General features: G+C 31.4%; 1 protein-coding gene across 1 annotated transcript; it reads right to left on the minus strand.

The window, feature by feature from the left end:
• Positions 1-899: 899 nt before the first annotated feature.
• On the minus strand, positions 900-10,491 carry LOC129948345 (aldo-keto reductase family 1 member B1-like). The gene is made up of 6 exons (XM_056059308.1): positions 10,328-10,491; positions 4,946-5,113; positions 1,828-2,000; positions 1,612-1,756; positions 1,288-1,485; positions 900-1,204 (listed from the first exon to the last, which is right to left on the minus strand). Exons 1-6 carry the CDS (start codon positions 10,397-10,399, stop codon positions 1,013-1,015), a joined length of 948 nt encoding a protein of 315 aa, XP_055915283.1. The 5' UTR covers positions 10,400-10,491; the 3' UTR covers positions 900-1,012.
• Between the last annotated feature and the right edge of the window lie 5,261 nt (positions 10,492-15,752).

Here is a 15,752-nt window from a genome sequence, read left to right on the forward strand (position 1 = left end):
TTGTACGAAGACGGCCTCTGTCGGACTTATTTTTTTTTCTCATCAGCTCAAAAAAAATATCAAATCTAATTGATAATTATCAAACCTTGGTAACATTGATGACTTTGACATGTGCTGAAACATAACCATTTTTGTATTGTCCATTGGTAAAATAAATCAATTTATTTTTCTTTACTCTTGGTTTTTAAAAAAAAAATGATTTTTTCTGTGCCACATGGAACTGTTTTTCGTGTCATAAACATTTTTAAAATTGGTAAATCTAAATCAATATCTTAAATCTAAAATAAATCAATTTATTTTGTCCCATAAAATGCATAAACAAAGGGAATGTGTATTATAACGTGTTTTATTTGTCAATTGTTTAATTTCAAAACTTCATAAGAACAATTTTAATTGCTCTTTGGCCGCACTACAGTGGGCAGGTTCAGACAACATTAGGGACTTCATTTGCAGTCAACATTCTCTGAACATACATTTTCACCAAGGCAACTAGTTAGTTTTTCAACTGTCATAATCTTCAAACTTGAAACATTATTTCACTAACCTCTACATTCAATTCATTGTACAAAACCTATCAAAAACATTATTGTCTACGAAACACTCCTCAGGCAAGCTACAAATCCATCACGATTTGAATTAAAAAACATCATCAATTGTCATTGTGACATAAGTTGAATTGACTTGACAGTTAGGGAGTTTTTTCTTGACTAACTTTCCAGTCAACTTTCCAATAAAGTTGCCTTAATTGGAAGGCAATTTTTTGGCAGCTGGCCAATCAGATACCAGAAACTTGCCTTACTTTCAAGTCCATTATGTCGCCAGAACCTGTCCAATGTTAAACAGAAATTTTAAAATTGAAATTTCAATACAAAATATGATTTGTAAATAAAAACAATTGATATTTTGATTAATTTTTATTGTATTCAAAAATGTATTAAAAACATATTACACATTAACAGAAAAAATAATTACATATTTATTTTGGTATAGATATCATAGAAAGTTAATTCATTCAATATTCAATATTGAATGGATAATGAATACTTTTCAGAGCATGATCCATTGGTATAAGACGTTCTCCTGTATTATAAGTGTCCATATGCTTATGATCCTCAGCAGATAGCTTAAAATCGAAGACATCAATATTCTCAGCAAGCCGATGTTTAGTCACGGTCTTTGGTATTGGAACAACTCCATTTTCGATCTTAAAATTAAAGTATTAGAAAAATAGAACGGTATTAATTTTATATGTTGAAAGTTTAAATCAATTTCGAAATAAATATTTACCAAGTATCTTAAAACAACTTGTGCTGCAGATTTGTTATATTTCTTTCCAATTTCTTGGACTTTAGGATCAAATAAATATGAAGGTGTTTTCTTAGCTGGATCTGGCCTTCCCAATGGACAATATGCTGTTACAATTAAATCAAGTTCCTTACACAAAGCAATTAGTTTCTTTTGGTTTAAGCCTGGATGACATTCAATCTAAAGGAAAGGTGTGTTATTTAAAAAAATTTGAGGATGGATTTAGAGTGATTTTTTGACATTCAACGGTAGAAATGTTAAATTTGATTCGCTGCTGATTTTTTAATGAGATTGTACAAAACATACCTGATTGTGAATTGGTTTGATAGTACAATTAGATAAAAGTCTTTTCAACTGTTGCGAATTAAAGTTTGACACTCCAATGCTCTTTGTCAAACCAAGACCAACGAGTTTTTCCATTGCTTTCCAAGTATCGACATAGTCTACGTCGCTTTAAGAGAAGAATACAAGAAAGTTAAAACATTTTTGGAGCTGTGTAGAATTTTAAAAAGTTAAACTTACCTCAATTCAACATCACCATTAGCTTTGGTTGGAAACATTTCATTGTCTCCCCTGTGAACATAACCATATGGCCAATGCATAAGATATAAGTCCACATAGTCTAAGCCAAAGTTCTTAAGTGACTTTCGGCAAGCGTATTCTACTTTTTCTGGATCATGAAAATGGCACCATAGCTGTAAAGAGTATATTTGAAAAGATTGTATTTTTATTTTAATCAGACAATTAAAAATGTAACAATTGTAACAATTTGTACTAAAATTAAAATATATAAGCAAAACCCATTTTTAACGAGTCTTTCACACTTTTCGGAGTGAATATAAATGCAAAGTTTTGATCAGCACGATGTTAAATTCATTTTTTATGCACTTCCATATAGGGTTTTCTATTAAGAGCTTTCGGTTTGATATTAAAAGCAAAATAGAATTTTTTAAGAAATCAATAATGTTTATTTTTTCTTGCAAATCTTCAAACGGTGATTGCAAAATATTAACCATTGTTGTAGTAAGCTTTAACGATTTCTTGATGCATGTAGCGTTGGATATTTAGTGAATGTCATAAAATGACAGCTCAAAAAGCGGAATATTTTAAAGGGAAACCTCTAATTGCAAAACCCTATATAGCTTGAAAGATAGAACACGAGGTATATTTATTTATTAATTTCTTTATTTAATTCGTTTAACAAACTAACGTTAGAGCTTGAGACTAATATAACATTTATTCTTAGATTAATAGATTTACAATGCTTTAAGCAATTTCCAAAAAAAAGGCTACACAGAAGAGTTGTAAAAATGTACTTTAAATATTTTACTTTTAAAATCATCGCTTACGGAATATACCAAAAAGTATTACTTGTTGTAAACTGAAATCAATTGGTTGAGGGGACTGTTTTTACCATAGTTATGCTTGATGTAGGACGTAAAGGAAATTGTCTTATAATACTTGAACGGCTATGTATCAAGTTTAATTGTTTAAAAATTGATGGTGATATGACTGACCCATTGATTAATTTTATAATAAAGCATTGCTGAATGTAATCTCTGTGTTTGGAAATCGATGGAAGATTTATGAACGTAATCCTATGATTGTAGGGTAGAAGCCTATTGGACTATTGAAACGGAGGCGGAAGCGCATATGTCTTCTTTGTACTCCTTCTATTCTGTTTATATGGACTGAATAAAAGGGAGAAAATATTATGCAGCCATATTCCTATATTGGTCTTACAAATGATATATAAAGAAGTTTAACCTTCCTATACCCGCGCATTGGTCTGTGAGACCGTAAAATTACTTTTTCTCAAATATTTTAGTAACGATGCAATTTAGCAATTTAATTTATTAATTAAATACAAAAAAAAATAATAAAGACTTGTTTTATTTCGTTATTAATATGTTATTCTATAGATTAAAAAAAAAATAATAAAGATATTCGAAGTAGAAGAGAAACTACGGGCTTTTTATTTTCGGTCCGATAGACCGTGCGCGGGTATACGTGTTATTTTTTTGACGCGGGTATAGAAAGGTTAAGAATATAAGGGTCGCGAAAATCATATGAAAACCGTTTCATAAATCCGAGTGTCTTATTTGTTTTTTTTTTTAATAATGTAGTCATAATGATTTGTAAAAGTAATTTTGAGTCAAGAATAATACCAAGGTCAGAGAAAATAGAGAGTTTAGTCAAGTTAGAAGAGTCTAATTGATAATTGAAAGTCAAAACATTTTGTTTGCGTGTAAAACACATTGATTTACATTATTGTCTATGTTTAGTAAAAGCTAATTTATAAAATACAATTCGCGAAAACTGTTTAGATCATCTTGTAGGAGTAAACAGTCATCAAGTGAGAAAATTTTAATGTCATCAGCGTAAATTAAAACAGATGAGTGTTTTAAATAGAAAGTAACTCGTAAACGTACAAAATAAACAGTAAAGGTCCTAAGTGGCCACCTTGTGGTACACCAGAGTTGGTATAAAATATGATGACCGCTCATTCCTAAAAACTACGCTGTATCATGTATTATATAATTACGACGAAACCCAACTAGCAAATTTATCGTTAAAGCCTTGGGATTTAAGTTTAGAAGTTAACGTTTTATGGCACAATTTATCAAAGGCCTTACTGAAATCTGTGAAGACACAGTCAACTTGTTTCCGTTTTTCAAACGAATCTAAACAAAAAGAACTGAAATGAAAGAGGTTAGTAACTGTTGACTTATTTTGAAAAAAAACCATCACAAATTATAGACTTACAATTAAACGATATGACTTTACAAATAATGGACTCAAATAACATAGGGATAACGGACAGTTTTCTAATGGGACAATAATTTTGTATTTCATTTTTACTACCCTTTTTATGTATCGGTGTTATGAACGAAGTTTTCCAAATTTTAGGAAAAATTGAATATTTAAGCGATTCATTAAAAAGAATATGAAGAGGATAAAATAAATAGGATGCGCATTTTTTCAAAATATAAGAAGGTACATCATCTGGACCAGGGCTATAACAACGTCAAGTTATGAAGCTTTGCGAACGATTTCATCTTCAGAGATCCAAAGACTAATTGAATTCAAATGAGGGAAATTTTGTGAGAAGGCCAATGACTTGGCGTTTTACAGGAGTTCGCTACTTCGAAAGCATCTTTGAAAAAATTTGCAAACAAATTTGAAAATTTTGTAAGAGTCATGACTAAGTACTCGTCAGTATTTCTCTTACTATTAACATAGATCCAAAAGTTTTTTGGGTTGTTTTTTATGTCGGTTTCAGTATTTAAAATAAAGTCATTATAAAGAATATCTGAATAGTCAATAAAGATATTTCATAGTTCATTGTATATTACGAAGTCATTATCAGCTTTTGTTTTATTATATTAAATCCAGGCCTTGTTTCTTTTATTTTTTAAGTTTTTTAGGCACGAGTCAAACCATGGAGGAGATTTAGAAGCATTGCGCGGTTTTCGGAATGGTGTGGTCTCATGAAAAAAGTTAAAGAGAACACAGCAGAATTTATAGCACATAGCTTTAATGTCACAGTTCTCAAACAAATGATTCCAGTTAACATTACATAACCGGTTGAAAAGTTCATTAATTCTGCATTTTTTAAAGTTAAATTTTGAAAACTTACCTTGGTAACTACGTATATATCTTCTCTTTTGATAACACCTTCCGTGATCTTATCACGTATAGCTCTTCCAACTTCTTCTTCGTTTTCGTAAAAATAAGCTGTATCGATATGACGATATCCGGCATCAATAGCATCTCTAACAGATCGTTCACAATCGCCACCTAAGGACTGTAAAATAGTAAAAACTTAAGTATTTTGTGAGATTTTTTTTTTGTTTGTTTTATGATCAAGTTTCCATTATCACTTAATTGTTTTGTTTAAACAAAAATCCAATAGAACAGTCTGTTATATTTATTTCAGAATGAGTACAGTACAATTTTTATAGTATTTTTTTTTTAATATTCAAAGTATTAGACAAATTTCATTAAAAGTTCAAGTCCAATTGCATTTTTACCAATTAATTTCAAATGAACGTCAAATACTTAGGTAAAAAGAATTAAACTTCATTGTCTACAATACCGGTATTTTGTTTTAAAGTCTATCAATAGTATAGTAGGATTTTACACGAATAACAAGAACAATATCTAAAGTATGGATGCTACCGATAAAAGTTAAAGTAAAATCTTACTTCGGATGGGTTTTTGACATTTATACGAGTCTCGAATGGATCTTATGTGATTTCGTTCTCAAATGCTGGTACAATTGATATTGCATTTGTATCTAGATGGCTGTGTTCGTTGAGTAGTTGTGCATTTGGAATCATGTTTTTTCCATTGGGGAAAATATCAATCTGTTGCTGTTGATATTATTTAGTTTATTAATGAAAATGGGCTAACTTGGCTTATTTTGCAAGAGAAAACAGTAGAAACGATAATTAAGTTTTGCTATGTTGCTATGAAGAGAAGATCAAACCCTCCCATATAAAAATAAGCGAACATAGAACATAACACTCAAAAAATAACAAAATACATTCAAAATCTGTACTTTCAACGTCAGGACACTCTCTTTGAAAAACAGGAGGAATTAAGACTAGCATTGAAAGGATTAGCATAGCATTGGGATATAATAAGACTAGGTGAAGTAAGATTGCTTGGACAAAGAATAATCAATAATGATAATGACATCTTCTGCTACATTGGTAAAGCAAAAGGACTATATGGAGTTGGATTTCTAATTAAAAAAGAATTAAAAGACAAAATAATTAATATCCGATTTCATAATGAGAGGATATGTAGCATACAACTTAAAATTCAAAACACAAAAATGACTATAATACAAGTATATGCACCTACAGAAAAAGCTGAGGAAGAAGAAATGATAAAATTCTACGATAATCTTGAAGAAACATTCAACAACCAAAAAACAGAACTAATGTACGTGATAGGAGATTTTAACGCAAGACTTGGAAGAAGATTAAATGAAAAAGAAAACTCAGTTTTAGGACCTCATGGATATGGACTAAGAAATGAAAGAGGGGAGAGACTCATCAAGTGGCTGGAAGAAAAGAACTTAAAATTTGGGAACTCGTTCTTCAAAAAGAAACATAGCAAAAAATGGACGTGGAACTCACCAAATAGAAAGACAAAAAATGAAATAGACCTCATACTCACAAACAAAATTGAAACTATCCAAGACATTATTGCCCTTAATAATGTAAATTTTGACAGCGATTACAGACTAGTAAGAATGAGGATAAAAATAAACCATAAAACATTAAGAAGAAATCGACAAATCTATTACATCCCTAAAATAATACCAGAACACAAATTTATCAACTACAACGAAACAATAAAGACAAAGATCAACCAACTTTTAGAATCGTCAAATATCGACCTTCAAAATACATATGGCAAGTTAGAAAATATCATAAAGACTACAACAAAAATCTCAATAACGAACATTAAGACTTCCAAAGAAAAAATATCAGACGAAACCAAAGTCCTTATATCAAAAAGAGAACATTAAAGAACAAAAACACAACTACTCAACCCAGAAAAAACAGAACTGAGTGAACTCAGGAAAACAATAAAATCGAAAATAACGAATGATATTCGTGCATATAATGAAAAAATTATAAAAGATACACTAAGCCAAACAAAATCAATAAACAAACCAAAACGATATTTGAATAATAAACAAGAATGGATCGTAAATATGAAGGATCAAAATGCAGTTAATATAAAAAACCGAAGAGACATAAATGAAAACGCTACATTATCTTTTTAAAAACTGTTCACCTCGACTAAAATCAACACAGAAGAAGAAACAATAGAGAACAATGATTCAATATCGACACAAATCCATATATTCAGCAAAGAAACTATCGAAAGGACCATAGACGATCTGAAGAGAGATAAATGCACTAGAAATGACGGAATATCAGCGGAAATGTACAAACATATTCAACGAAATCGTTCTAACAAAACGAATCCCTGAGCAATGGAAAGAAACAACAATAACACTAATACATAAAAAAGGAAATAAGGACGAAATCAACAACTATAGACCAATAAGTAACATTTCGACAATTTACAAGCTGATCTCCAAACCACTTTGCAGGACCATAAAGGACGATTTCAATAACAAACAACCAAGAGAACAGGCTGGATTTAGAGAAGGATTCTCCACAACAGACCACCTACAGACAATGAATCAGCTAATAGAAAAGTGCACCGAATTTTAATATCCTGTTTATTTTCTTTTTATTGACTTTAGTAAAGCTTTTGACTCCGTTGAACATGAAATAATATGGTCCGCCCTAAGAAATCAAAACATAAACCCAGATTTAATAGAAACAGTTAAAAACATATACAAAAATAACACCGCACGAATAAAAACAGAGAAAATTGGCCGAAAATTTAACATAACAAGAGGAGTCAGACAAGGAGATCCACTTTCACCACCTCTATTTAATGCTGTCCTGGAAGACATTTTTCAAAAAATTAACTGGAAGAACTATGGAATAACGATAAGTGGACAGGCCTTTAACAATTTAAGATTTGCAGACGATATAGTTCTTATTTCTACAAAATCTTTACATATTCAAAAAATGTTGGCGGAACTAACTAGCTTGTGCAGAAATTATGGACTACAAATAAACAAATCAAAAACTGAAGTCATGACAAATCACACTAAAGATGATATAACTTTGGACAGAGAAAACTGAAGTGGAGTTGGGCAGGACATTTATCTAGACTTCCGGATCAAATATGGACAAAACTGACGACGAAATGGGAACCAGATAACAAGAGACCTGCAGGACGATGGAGATGACGATTTATCTCACTTAACAACAAATTGGTACAACAAGGCCAAAAATAGAGATACATGGGCAGCCCTGGGGGAGGCTTATGCCAATATTCGACCGACATAATAAACTTTTTGATTTCAATTCATTTGTTAAACTTTAATTTATTATATTTTAATTGCAATTCAATTTTAACTTAAAAGTTTGTAATGTTCCACCGCAAAAGAAGATTTAAAAGTGATTAAAAGTTTGACAGCACTTTCTAAAATGCAAGGGGTGTTTCGATGTTTCTTATGAAGTGCAAGTGAGATAGTTTGATTCGTGTTAAAAAATGAAGACCGTACAAGAATATGCTGCCTACTCCTTGTGAAATTTTTTTTAATTCGATTAAAACAAAAACTATGTTTTGTGTACACAAACATGCCAATAAACAGGCCATAATGCATTATCTGTAAAACCAACTCCTCCACACAGGTTTTTCTTCACACATTTTGACTCGACTCCGATCAAGCTCATTCAACTCGATTCAGGTATATAAAGAAGGTGAGGTGAGCTTTAATCTCGCTTCAACACCACATGTAATGTAGTAGTTTATGAACAAACCCCCTTCTTGAAGTTTTTATTTAATGTCAAATTGCTTAGCTATAAAACTTTGAAATCGACCGCCAACATCTTAATTTCCAGATGTTTTCTTACCATTTCTTCTTGAATATTGTCTATTTTATTAATTTTAGTTTTTTTTTTTAACTTCCCATAGGAAGTTTTGTAATGAGTCCGATTTGTCAAATTAAAAATGTTGACATTTCTCGACGTTTCAAGGTCCCTAGAGTCGAAATAAAAGAAAATTGAATATCGATTCAAATATCTTTTCAAAAACTTGAAATTTAGGATTCAAACTTATTTTTTCTTAGTAAAAATATTGTTTTTAACATTCTGAAAAATGTTGAGAAAAATCGAATTGACAGTTTTTTTACAAAAAATAAAAACCTAAAAAAAAACTATAAAAGTTGGTAAACATTGATTTTCGACTCACATACGAGTATCTTTTTAAAACTTTGAGATATTGGCTTTAATTTACTTTTATCTTTCAAAAAATATTGTTGTCTACATTCAGTCAAATTTTGAAAAAATCGAATTGAAAGTTTTTTTACAAAAAATTAACAAAAGTTAGTAAAACAAATTTGAGATAATAGCTTCTTACTAATTTTAACTTATAAGAATGATTGTTTTCAACAATAGTACAAATTTTGAGAAAAATCGAATTGACAGTTAATGTATAGAAGTTGGTTAAAATTGATATTGGCTTTAAACTATTTTATCGTTCAAAAAATATTGTTGTTAACATTCAGTAAAATTTTGAAAAAAATCGAATTGACAGTTTTTGTACAAAAATTGAAAACCTAAACAAAATTTAACAAAAGTTGGTAAAAATTGATTTTCGTCTCAAATAGCTTTTCAAAAATTAAAAATATTGGCTTCAAACTTATTTTATTCCACAGAAAATATTGTTTTCGATATTCAGTAATTTTTTATAAAAATCCAACAGCCCGTTTTTTCAAAAAAAAAAATAAAATCTACAAAAATAGTATCAAAATTTGGTCAAAATTGATATGAGCACATATAGACAAACTTTTAAGCAAGACAAAGAGACAGACGGGATGGGAAGTTATCAGCGTGGGTCGCATCCCAGCCTTTTTTTCTTTTGATTTTCACAAAACTTTCTTCTATTTGTGTTTTTTTTTTGTATTATTATTCTTACAGGTCTACTTTCAGTTGTTCCAATTTTTAATACAAAAATCTGGCTACTGCCGATGGGTTTTGTTGTCTACTATACTATTTATAGAATGCCAAAAAAAAAACACGGGTAATTATTCAATATGCAAGTACAATCATTTGGTCCTATTTATAATAAGCAATTATAACATTCACTTCGAAAAAACATTATTTTTAAAAACTTTATACATTAAATTTATTGAAACCTTTTGGTCACACTGTTTTTTGTTTAACATAATATTAGGATTGTTTACATTACTCAATTAAATTAAAATTCTGTATTCATAATCATATCAATTTGACCTTGATACAGGTACATATGTGACTTGAATATGGTATTATAAAGATTACACTCCCATAAGAACAAACAAAACATTTTATTATAAAGGTTCATTATTCTCTTATCATAAAAATGTACTTACAGTATATGTTCCCAAGCCAATAGCCGGTATTTTAGTTCCATCGTTTTGGGTAATAATTGGTACATTTGGCATTTTTAAGCAATTATTTAATATTTACTGTTTCTTATGGTTTAAATTAAAACACAACCTTTCTCGTTCAACAAGAAAAAACGAACTAAATGTGATTTGCGATTGCACTAGCAAAGAAATAAACAATGATCTGACGTCTGAGTTTACTCGTTAGTCGTTCCTTTATAATTTATAAAGATACAACAAAAAAGAAGTGTTCCCACTTTGCATTTAGAGCAGAGGTGGTACTCGTCAAGACTTAACTTTAGAAGAAAAGATTTAAATGTGTATATTTCTCTATTTGGATCTTAATGTTAGAACTCTGTGTGTGCTGTGCTTATACGGTGGTAGCCAAAATAATAAGAGTGGATCATTTTTTTCCTCTCATAATAGAAACTATACACCTTAACCGTTTTTAATTGGAGCAAATTAATGACAGTCACTAGCAATGCACCGTTAGTTTTACTTACAAATGTCATATTTGCAATGGTCAAACAAATAAGAGTGCTGCGTAGAATTGCATTATTTCCGGTCTTGTTCACTTCCGTTTCCAATTTACTTATTTTATTTAGCGTTAGACTTGCTTTTAAGTGTTTAAAGTGCATTTATTAACCTCCCATAGAAAGTTATTGTAATGGGTCCGATTTGTCAAATAGAAAGTTTTGACATTTCTCGACGTTTCAAGGTCCCTAGAGTCGATCGTACGTCCGTACGTTCGCTACGTTTTCTTCGTCGTCCATAGCTCAAAAACCAGAAGAGATATCGACAGTTTTTTTTAGAAAAAATAAAAGTCTGAACAAAAATATTAATAAAAGTTGGTAAAAATTGATTTTCTACTTAAATTTCTTTTCAAAACTTTGAGATATTGACTTTAAGCTGATTTTATCTTTTGAAAAAATATTGTTGTCAACATTTTGTAAAAAAAATAAAAACCTAACAAAAAAACAACACTAACACTTGGTAAAATTGAACTTGTGACTCAAATAGCTTTTCAAAAATTAAAAACATTGTTTTTAAACTTTTTTTTTATTTCACAGAAAATATTGTTTTCGATATATGGCAGACTTTATGTTAGAAGGAGGGCCAATGAAGAGCTCAACCCTAAGAACAGCATAAAAACAGTTAAGCACAGTGGCGGCATCATTAAAATCTGGTGTTGTTTTTCTTGTGCTGCAGTAGTTCCTAAGTATTGGATAAAAAATAATATGACTAAGGAAACCTATTTGGTCATTTTGGACCAATCTCCGGATCTAAATCCTATTGAGAATCTTTGGAAATATTTGAAGAATAGGGTCTCGATAAAAAAAAAACAGTAATCAACAGGCGTTATGGACAAAAATATAGGAAGCATGGTATTTTACACCTGTGGGAACATGCCGAAAACTCATCGATTAAAAAAATGGACATCTTACAAAAAACTAAGACTTTAGAGATGACCCATATAATAAAACTCATGAAGAATAGCGTTTAAATTGATATTTTTTAAATTGTTAGGTGAATCGTGTTTCACGTTCTTTTTTTTTTGACCAAGATAAAAATCAACTTAGAAACTAATTGAGCAGGGTTTTATTATTGAAGGTTATCTTATTGTGAACATAATTTATAATCAGGGAGAAGATTATTTCGGAAAAATATATGTTTCATTTTTATTGGAATTAAAACAAATAAAACCTTTTTAGCAAATTAATGGAAAAAATCGGTTTCACTCTTATTATTCTGGCCAACACTGTAATTACTCAATTTCTTGCTGATAAAATATGTTATCAGCAAAGTTTGCAAAATAAAAATTGATTGAGCATCATTATGGTCAGTTTGCAATCGCAAAAAGTAGAATCTCTTATATCATTTCCTTATGTTATCATTGTGTATTATTCAGCCAAAAAAATCTAAGTTTGCTATCATAACTTAGATAACAATATCGTGATTGTAAATTACAAAATAAGTTGCAAACCATTTTGTTTATTTGACAAAATTGGTGAACAAATTCACAATAAATTATTTGTTGGTTGTATCTACAGATTTTCTAAATTGTGAAATTTTAAATTAAATCGAAAAAAGCAAAAAAAACTTAAATCTATCAACATTTTTACTTTCAACGTAAGATTTTGTTGAATTCATGACAGAGCAATTAAGATACATTGAATGGTCGTGTTATCAACTCATTCGCTTTTCCGTTCAATCGGAAATGAATAGCAATATTTTTGGTATATCAACCCAACGAGATACCTGAAGATAAAAATGAAATTATTATTAATTCATTAATAAATAGTATCTGCACTAAAAAGGTAAAGGTTCTTAAGTCGACATGAGTGGTCTTAGCTATTTATCACTTTTTTTAAATATTTTATCACAAACTAGTTTTGTTTTGATAAATCTTTTAAAATAAGAAAGTAATGACCTTTTATAGTTTGAGTTTTATTCGTAAGTTAGAGAATGATTCGTCTTATATATAAATTTATTGTATTTATCAGATAACAGGTAGGAATAATTTTTGGTAAAATATTTTAAATTATTTTTATGTTCCATATTAATCAAAAAAGTAAAATAGCTTATGTCAATTAAAGATAGTTTACCGCAAAACTTTCTTGTATTTACATTTCTTATTTTCACTCATCTTAGGTTACTTAGTAAGTGAAATGCTGTAAAAATACTTAAGTCAAAAAAATATTAATAAATCTATTAAATACTTATTTTATCAACATTTATATAAAGGCAAAATTAATGAGAACTGAATCTTGGCATTCTTTTTTTTTAGGTTGCGCAACATTGAGTCCATTGAATACTAGGGCCTCAACCATTTCTGTGTGCCAGTAAAGTTGTCAGGGATGGGGGGGACCTACAATTTTAAGCTGAATTCGAACTGCTGCTTTGAGAAAGCACTTTTCATGAAAAGAATTAATTTTGGAGGATTTGTCAATTCCCCGTTAGAGGCAATATCCGTGAAAACATGGCACAGGCAGGGATTTAACCTCTGGCGTGACAGCCCTACACACTAACCACCACAACATGGGAACTACTGAATCTTGGCATTCTAACTTACTTATTTAAGGTGGCACTACAGGCCTGTGTGAACTAGGGCTTCACCCAAAAAACTTCTCCATCTAGCTCGGTCCTAAGCCAGATGCCTCCAGTTTCCCGCTCCAAGTTGGGTGTGGTTACTTTCCACTTGTGCGCGCCACCTGATCCACGGGCTCCCTCTACTGCGCTGTCCTGTGGGTGTGGATTTGAAGACTTTCCGGGCCGGAGTATGGGTTCCCATGCGCTCTACGTGACCCAGCCATCTTAGTGTTTGGACTTTCACCCTTCCGGCTGAGTCTACGTCGCGGCCGCTTTACGCCCGTACAGCTCGTCGTTTCATCTTCTCACCCACTCCCCTTCGATGCATACGGGGCCATAGATCACACAAAGAACTTTTTGCCCGAAACTACCCAAGGTGCTTTCCAGTCCATGCTTCTGGACCGTATAGAAGGAAGGGGATGATAAGGACACTTTTTTCCTTGGTTTTTAGTACAAAGAAACAGCGGTAAGCAAGAGTCATTCTTCGTTTGATCTCAGCGCTGGTGTTGCTTTCTGTGTTTACAGCGGAGCCTATAGGTAGACGAAGTCCTTGACTACCTCTAAGTTACGCCTGTCGATGATGACGTTTTGACCAAGACGTCACTGTAGTGTGTCCTCTGCATCAATACTCACAAAAGCCCCATTGACATCACGCTGAGTTCTTCCGATTATGTCAATGTTATCAGCATATGCTAGTAATTGGAAGGACTTTTGAAAGATAGTGCCTCTAGTGTTGACGTGTGAGCTCTGCACTATTCTTTCAAGTACGATGTTAAAAAAATCGTATAACAACGCATCACCTTGTCTAAAACCTTTTTTGACATCTAAAGGTTCTGTTAAGTTGTTTCCAACCTTTATGGAGCAGCGTGAATTCTCCATGGTCATCCTGCACAAACGGACGAGTTTGGCAGGGATGCCAAAACTAGACATGGCTCTATACAGCTCGTCTCTGTAGATGCTGTCATATGCGGCCTTGAAATCGATGAAAAGATGGTGGGTGTCGATTTGGTGTTCTTGGGTTTTTTCCAGGATCTGCCGTAATGTGAATATTTGATCAACTGTGGACTTTCCTGGTCTAAAATCACACTGACTATCAAGTTGTTGGCAATGGGCTTTAGACGTTCACATATTACTAAAGAAGATTTTGTAAGGTATTTTTATAGATATACATTTTTCATTGTGCCAATACACAATATTTCTCATTTCAGCAGGTGTTTCTTGGGTGTATTTGAGGAGCACTTGGCGTTTAGCGTAGGGAACTATATTTCTGTATACCTGATATTTGTTTCTGATTTTTCGGCATGTCACACTTTTTGTGTTCTTCCAATCCGCCAAAATTGTTAAAACAAAAACCTATTTTGGAAACCCTGTATTCCTCATCGGGGAACTTATTTCAACAAATGTAGGTACACCAATGTTGGCCATATATTCACAACCAACATCTGATCGACCAGTTTGAGCTGTAATGGCCAGGACAGACCACTTTTTTCAACCATTGTAATGTCATGTTTAATTAAATTTAAAATCTCTTTTCAATCATTTTAAAGTATTGTTCGATTTTTAAGTGTTCCATCACAGTAAATGGCAGTCATTTAACTTAATTTCTGACACATGATGTGAAATACCGGCGCGGCGGCGGTACAAAAATTATATTGTTTTCCATACGTAAATTCAGACTTCCTTCAAAAATTGATTTTTTTTTGTGACGCATAAACACGATTGGAATTGTTTTTCTCTTTGTCATTGTATTTGGATAATTTCGTATAAGATAAAGCTGTCAAATTCCCAGCTAAATTTTTTTTTTAAATTTAATTAGTAGGTATGGTCCGAAACGTAGAAAAATATGAACCATACAAAAAAAGGGGACATTTGTGTTTTGGCTGATCTAGATCAAGAATGAATTGATTTATTTTACCATGGAAAGCCTCATTGAACTTAATTTGAAGGGTAGACAATTTTTTATTTTTCAATTTTCCATACGTCTTGCATTGACTGAACAAACGTAGTCCCATACTTCATACAAGTCAAGCAAGAGAAATGTATCGACTGAATTGGCGGTGTAGGCAAGCGAAATTTTAACACTTCAATCCGCCCATGGATGAAGTTCCATTTTCATCCAGCTGACCAAAACGCTGCATTGATGGTTTCATTAACATGAAATCACGAAAGCAAAAGTCTCTTGCACAAAAATTCTTATTTAAGAGAAACATAAAATATCTAAGCTAATGCGAGAATACCCTTTCTGAACTTAACTGCATTATTAAGAAATAAAGTATCTCAGATTTTAAAATGTATTCTTCAGAAGTTCGCAGATTCTCAA

The sequence above is a fragment of the Eupeodes corollae genome, chromosome 2 (assembly GCF_945859685.1).
Source record: "Eupeodes corollae chromosome 2, idEupCoro1.1, whole genome shotgun sequence".
NCBI classification, from domain to species: Eukaryota; Metazoa; Arthropoda; class Insecta; order Diptera; family Syrphidae; genus Eupeodes; species Eupeodes corollae.

Bases quoted from the DNA above. Each gene is read 5' to 3' on its own strand.
- LOC129948345 (XM_056059308.1), bottom strand. From the start codon at position 10,399: ATGCCAAATGTACCAATTATTACCCAAAACGATGGAACTAAAATACCG. The intron at 5,114-10,327 runs GTAAGTACATTT...ACTATTTTACAG, and splicing joins TTGGCTTGGGAACATATACT to TCCTTAGGTGGCGATTGTGA. The intron at 1,205-1,287 runs GTAAATATTTAT...TTTAATTTTAAG, and splicing joins AAGTTGTTTTAAGATACTTG to ATCGAAAATGGAGTTGTTCC.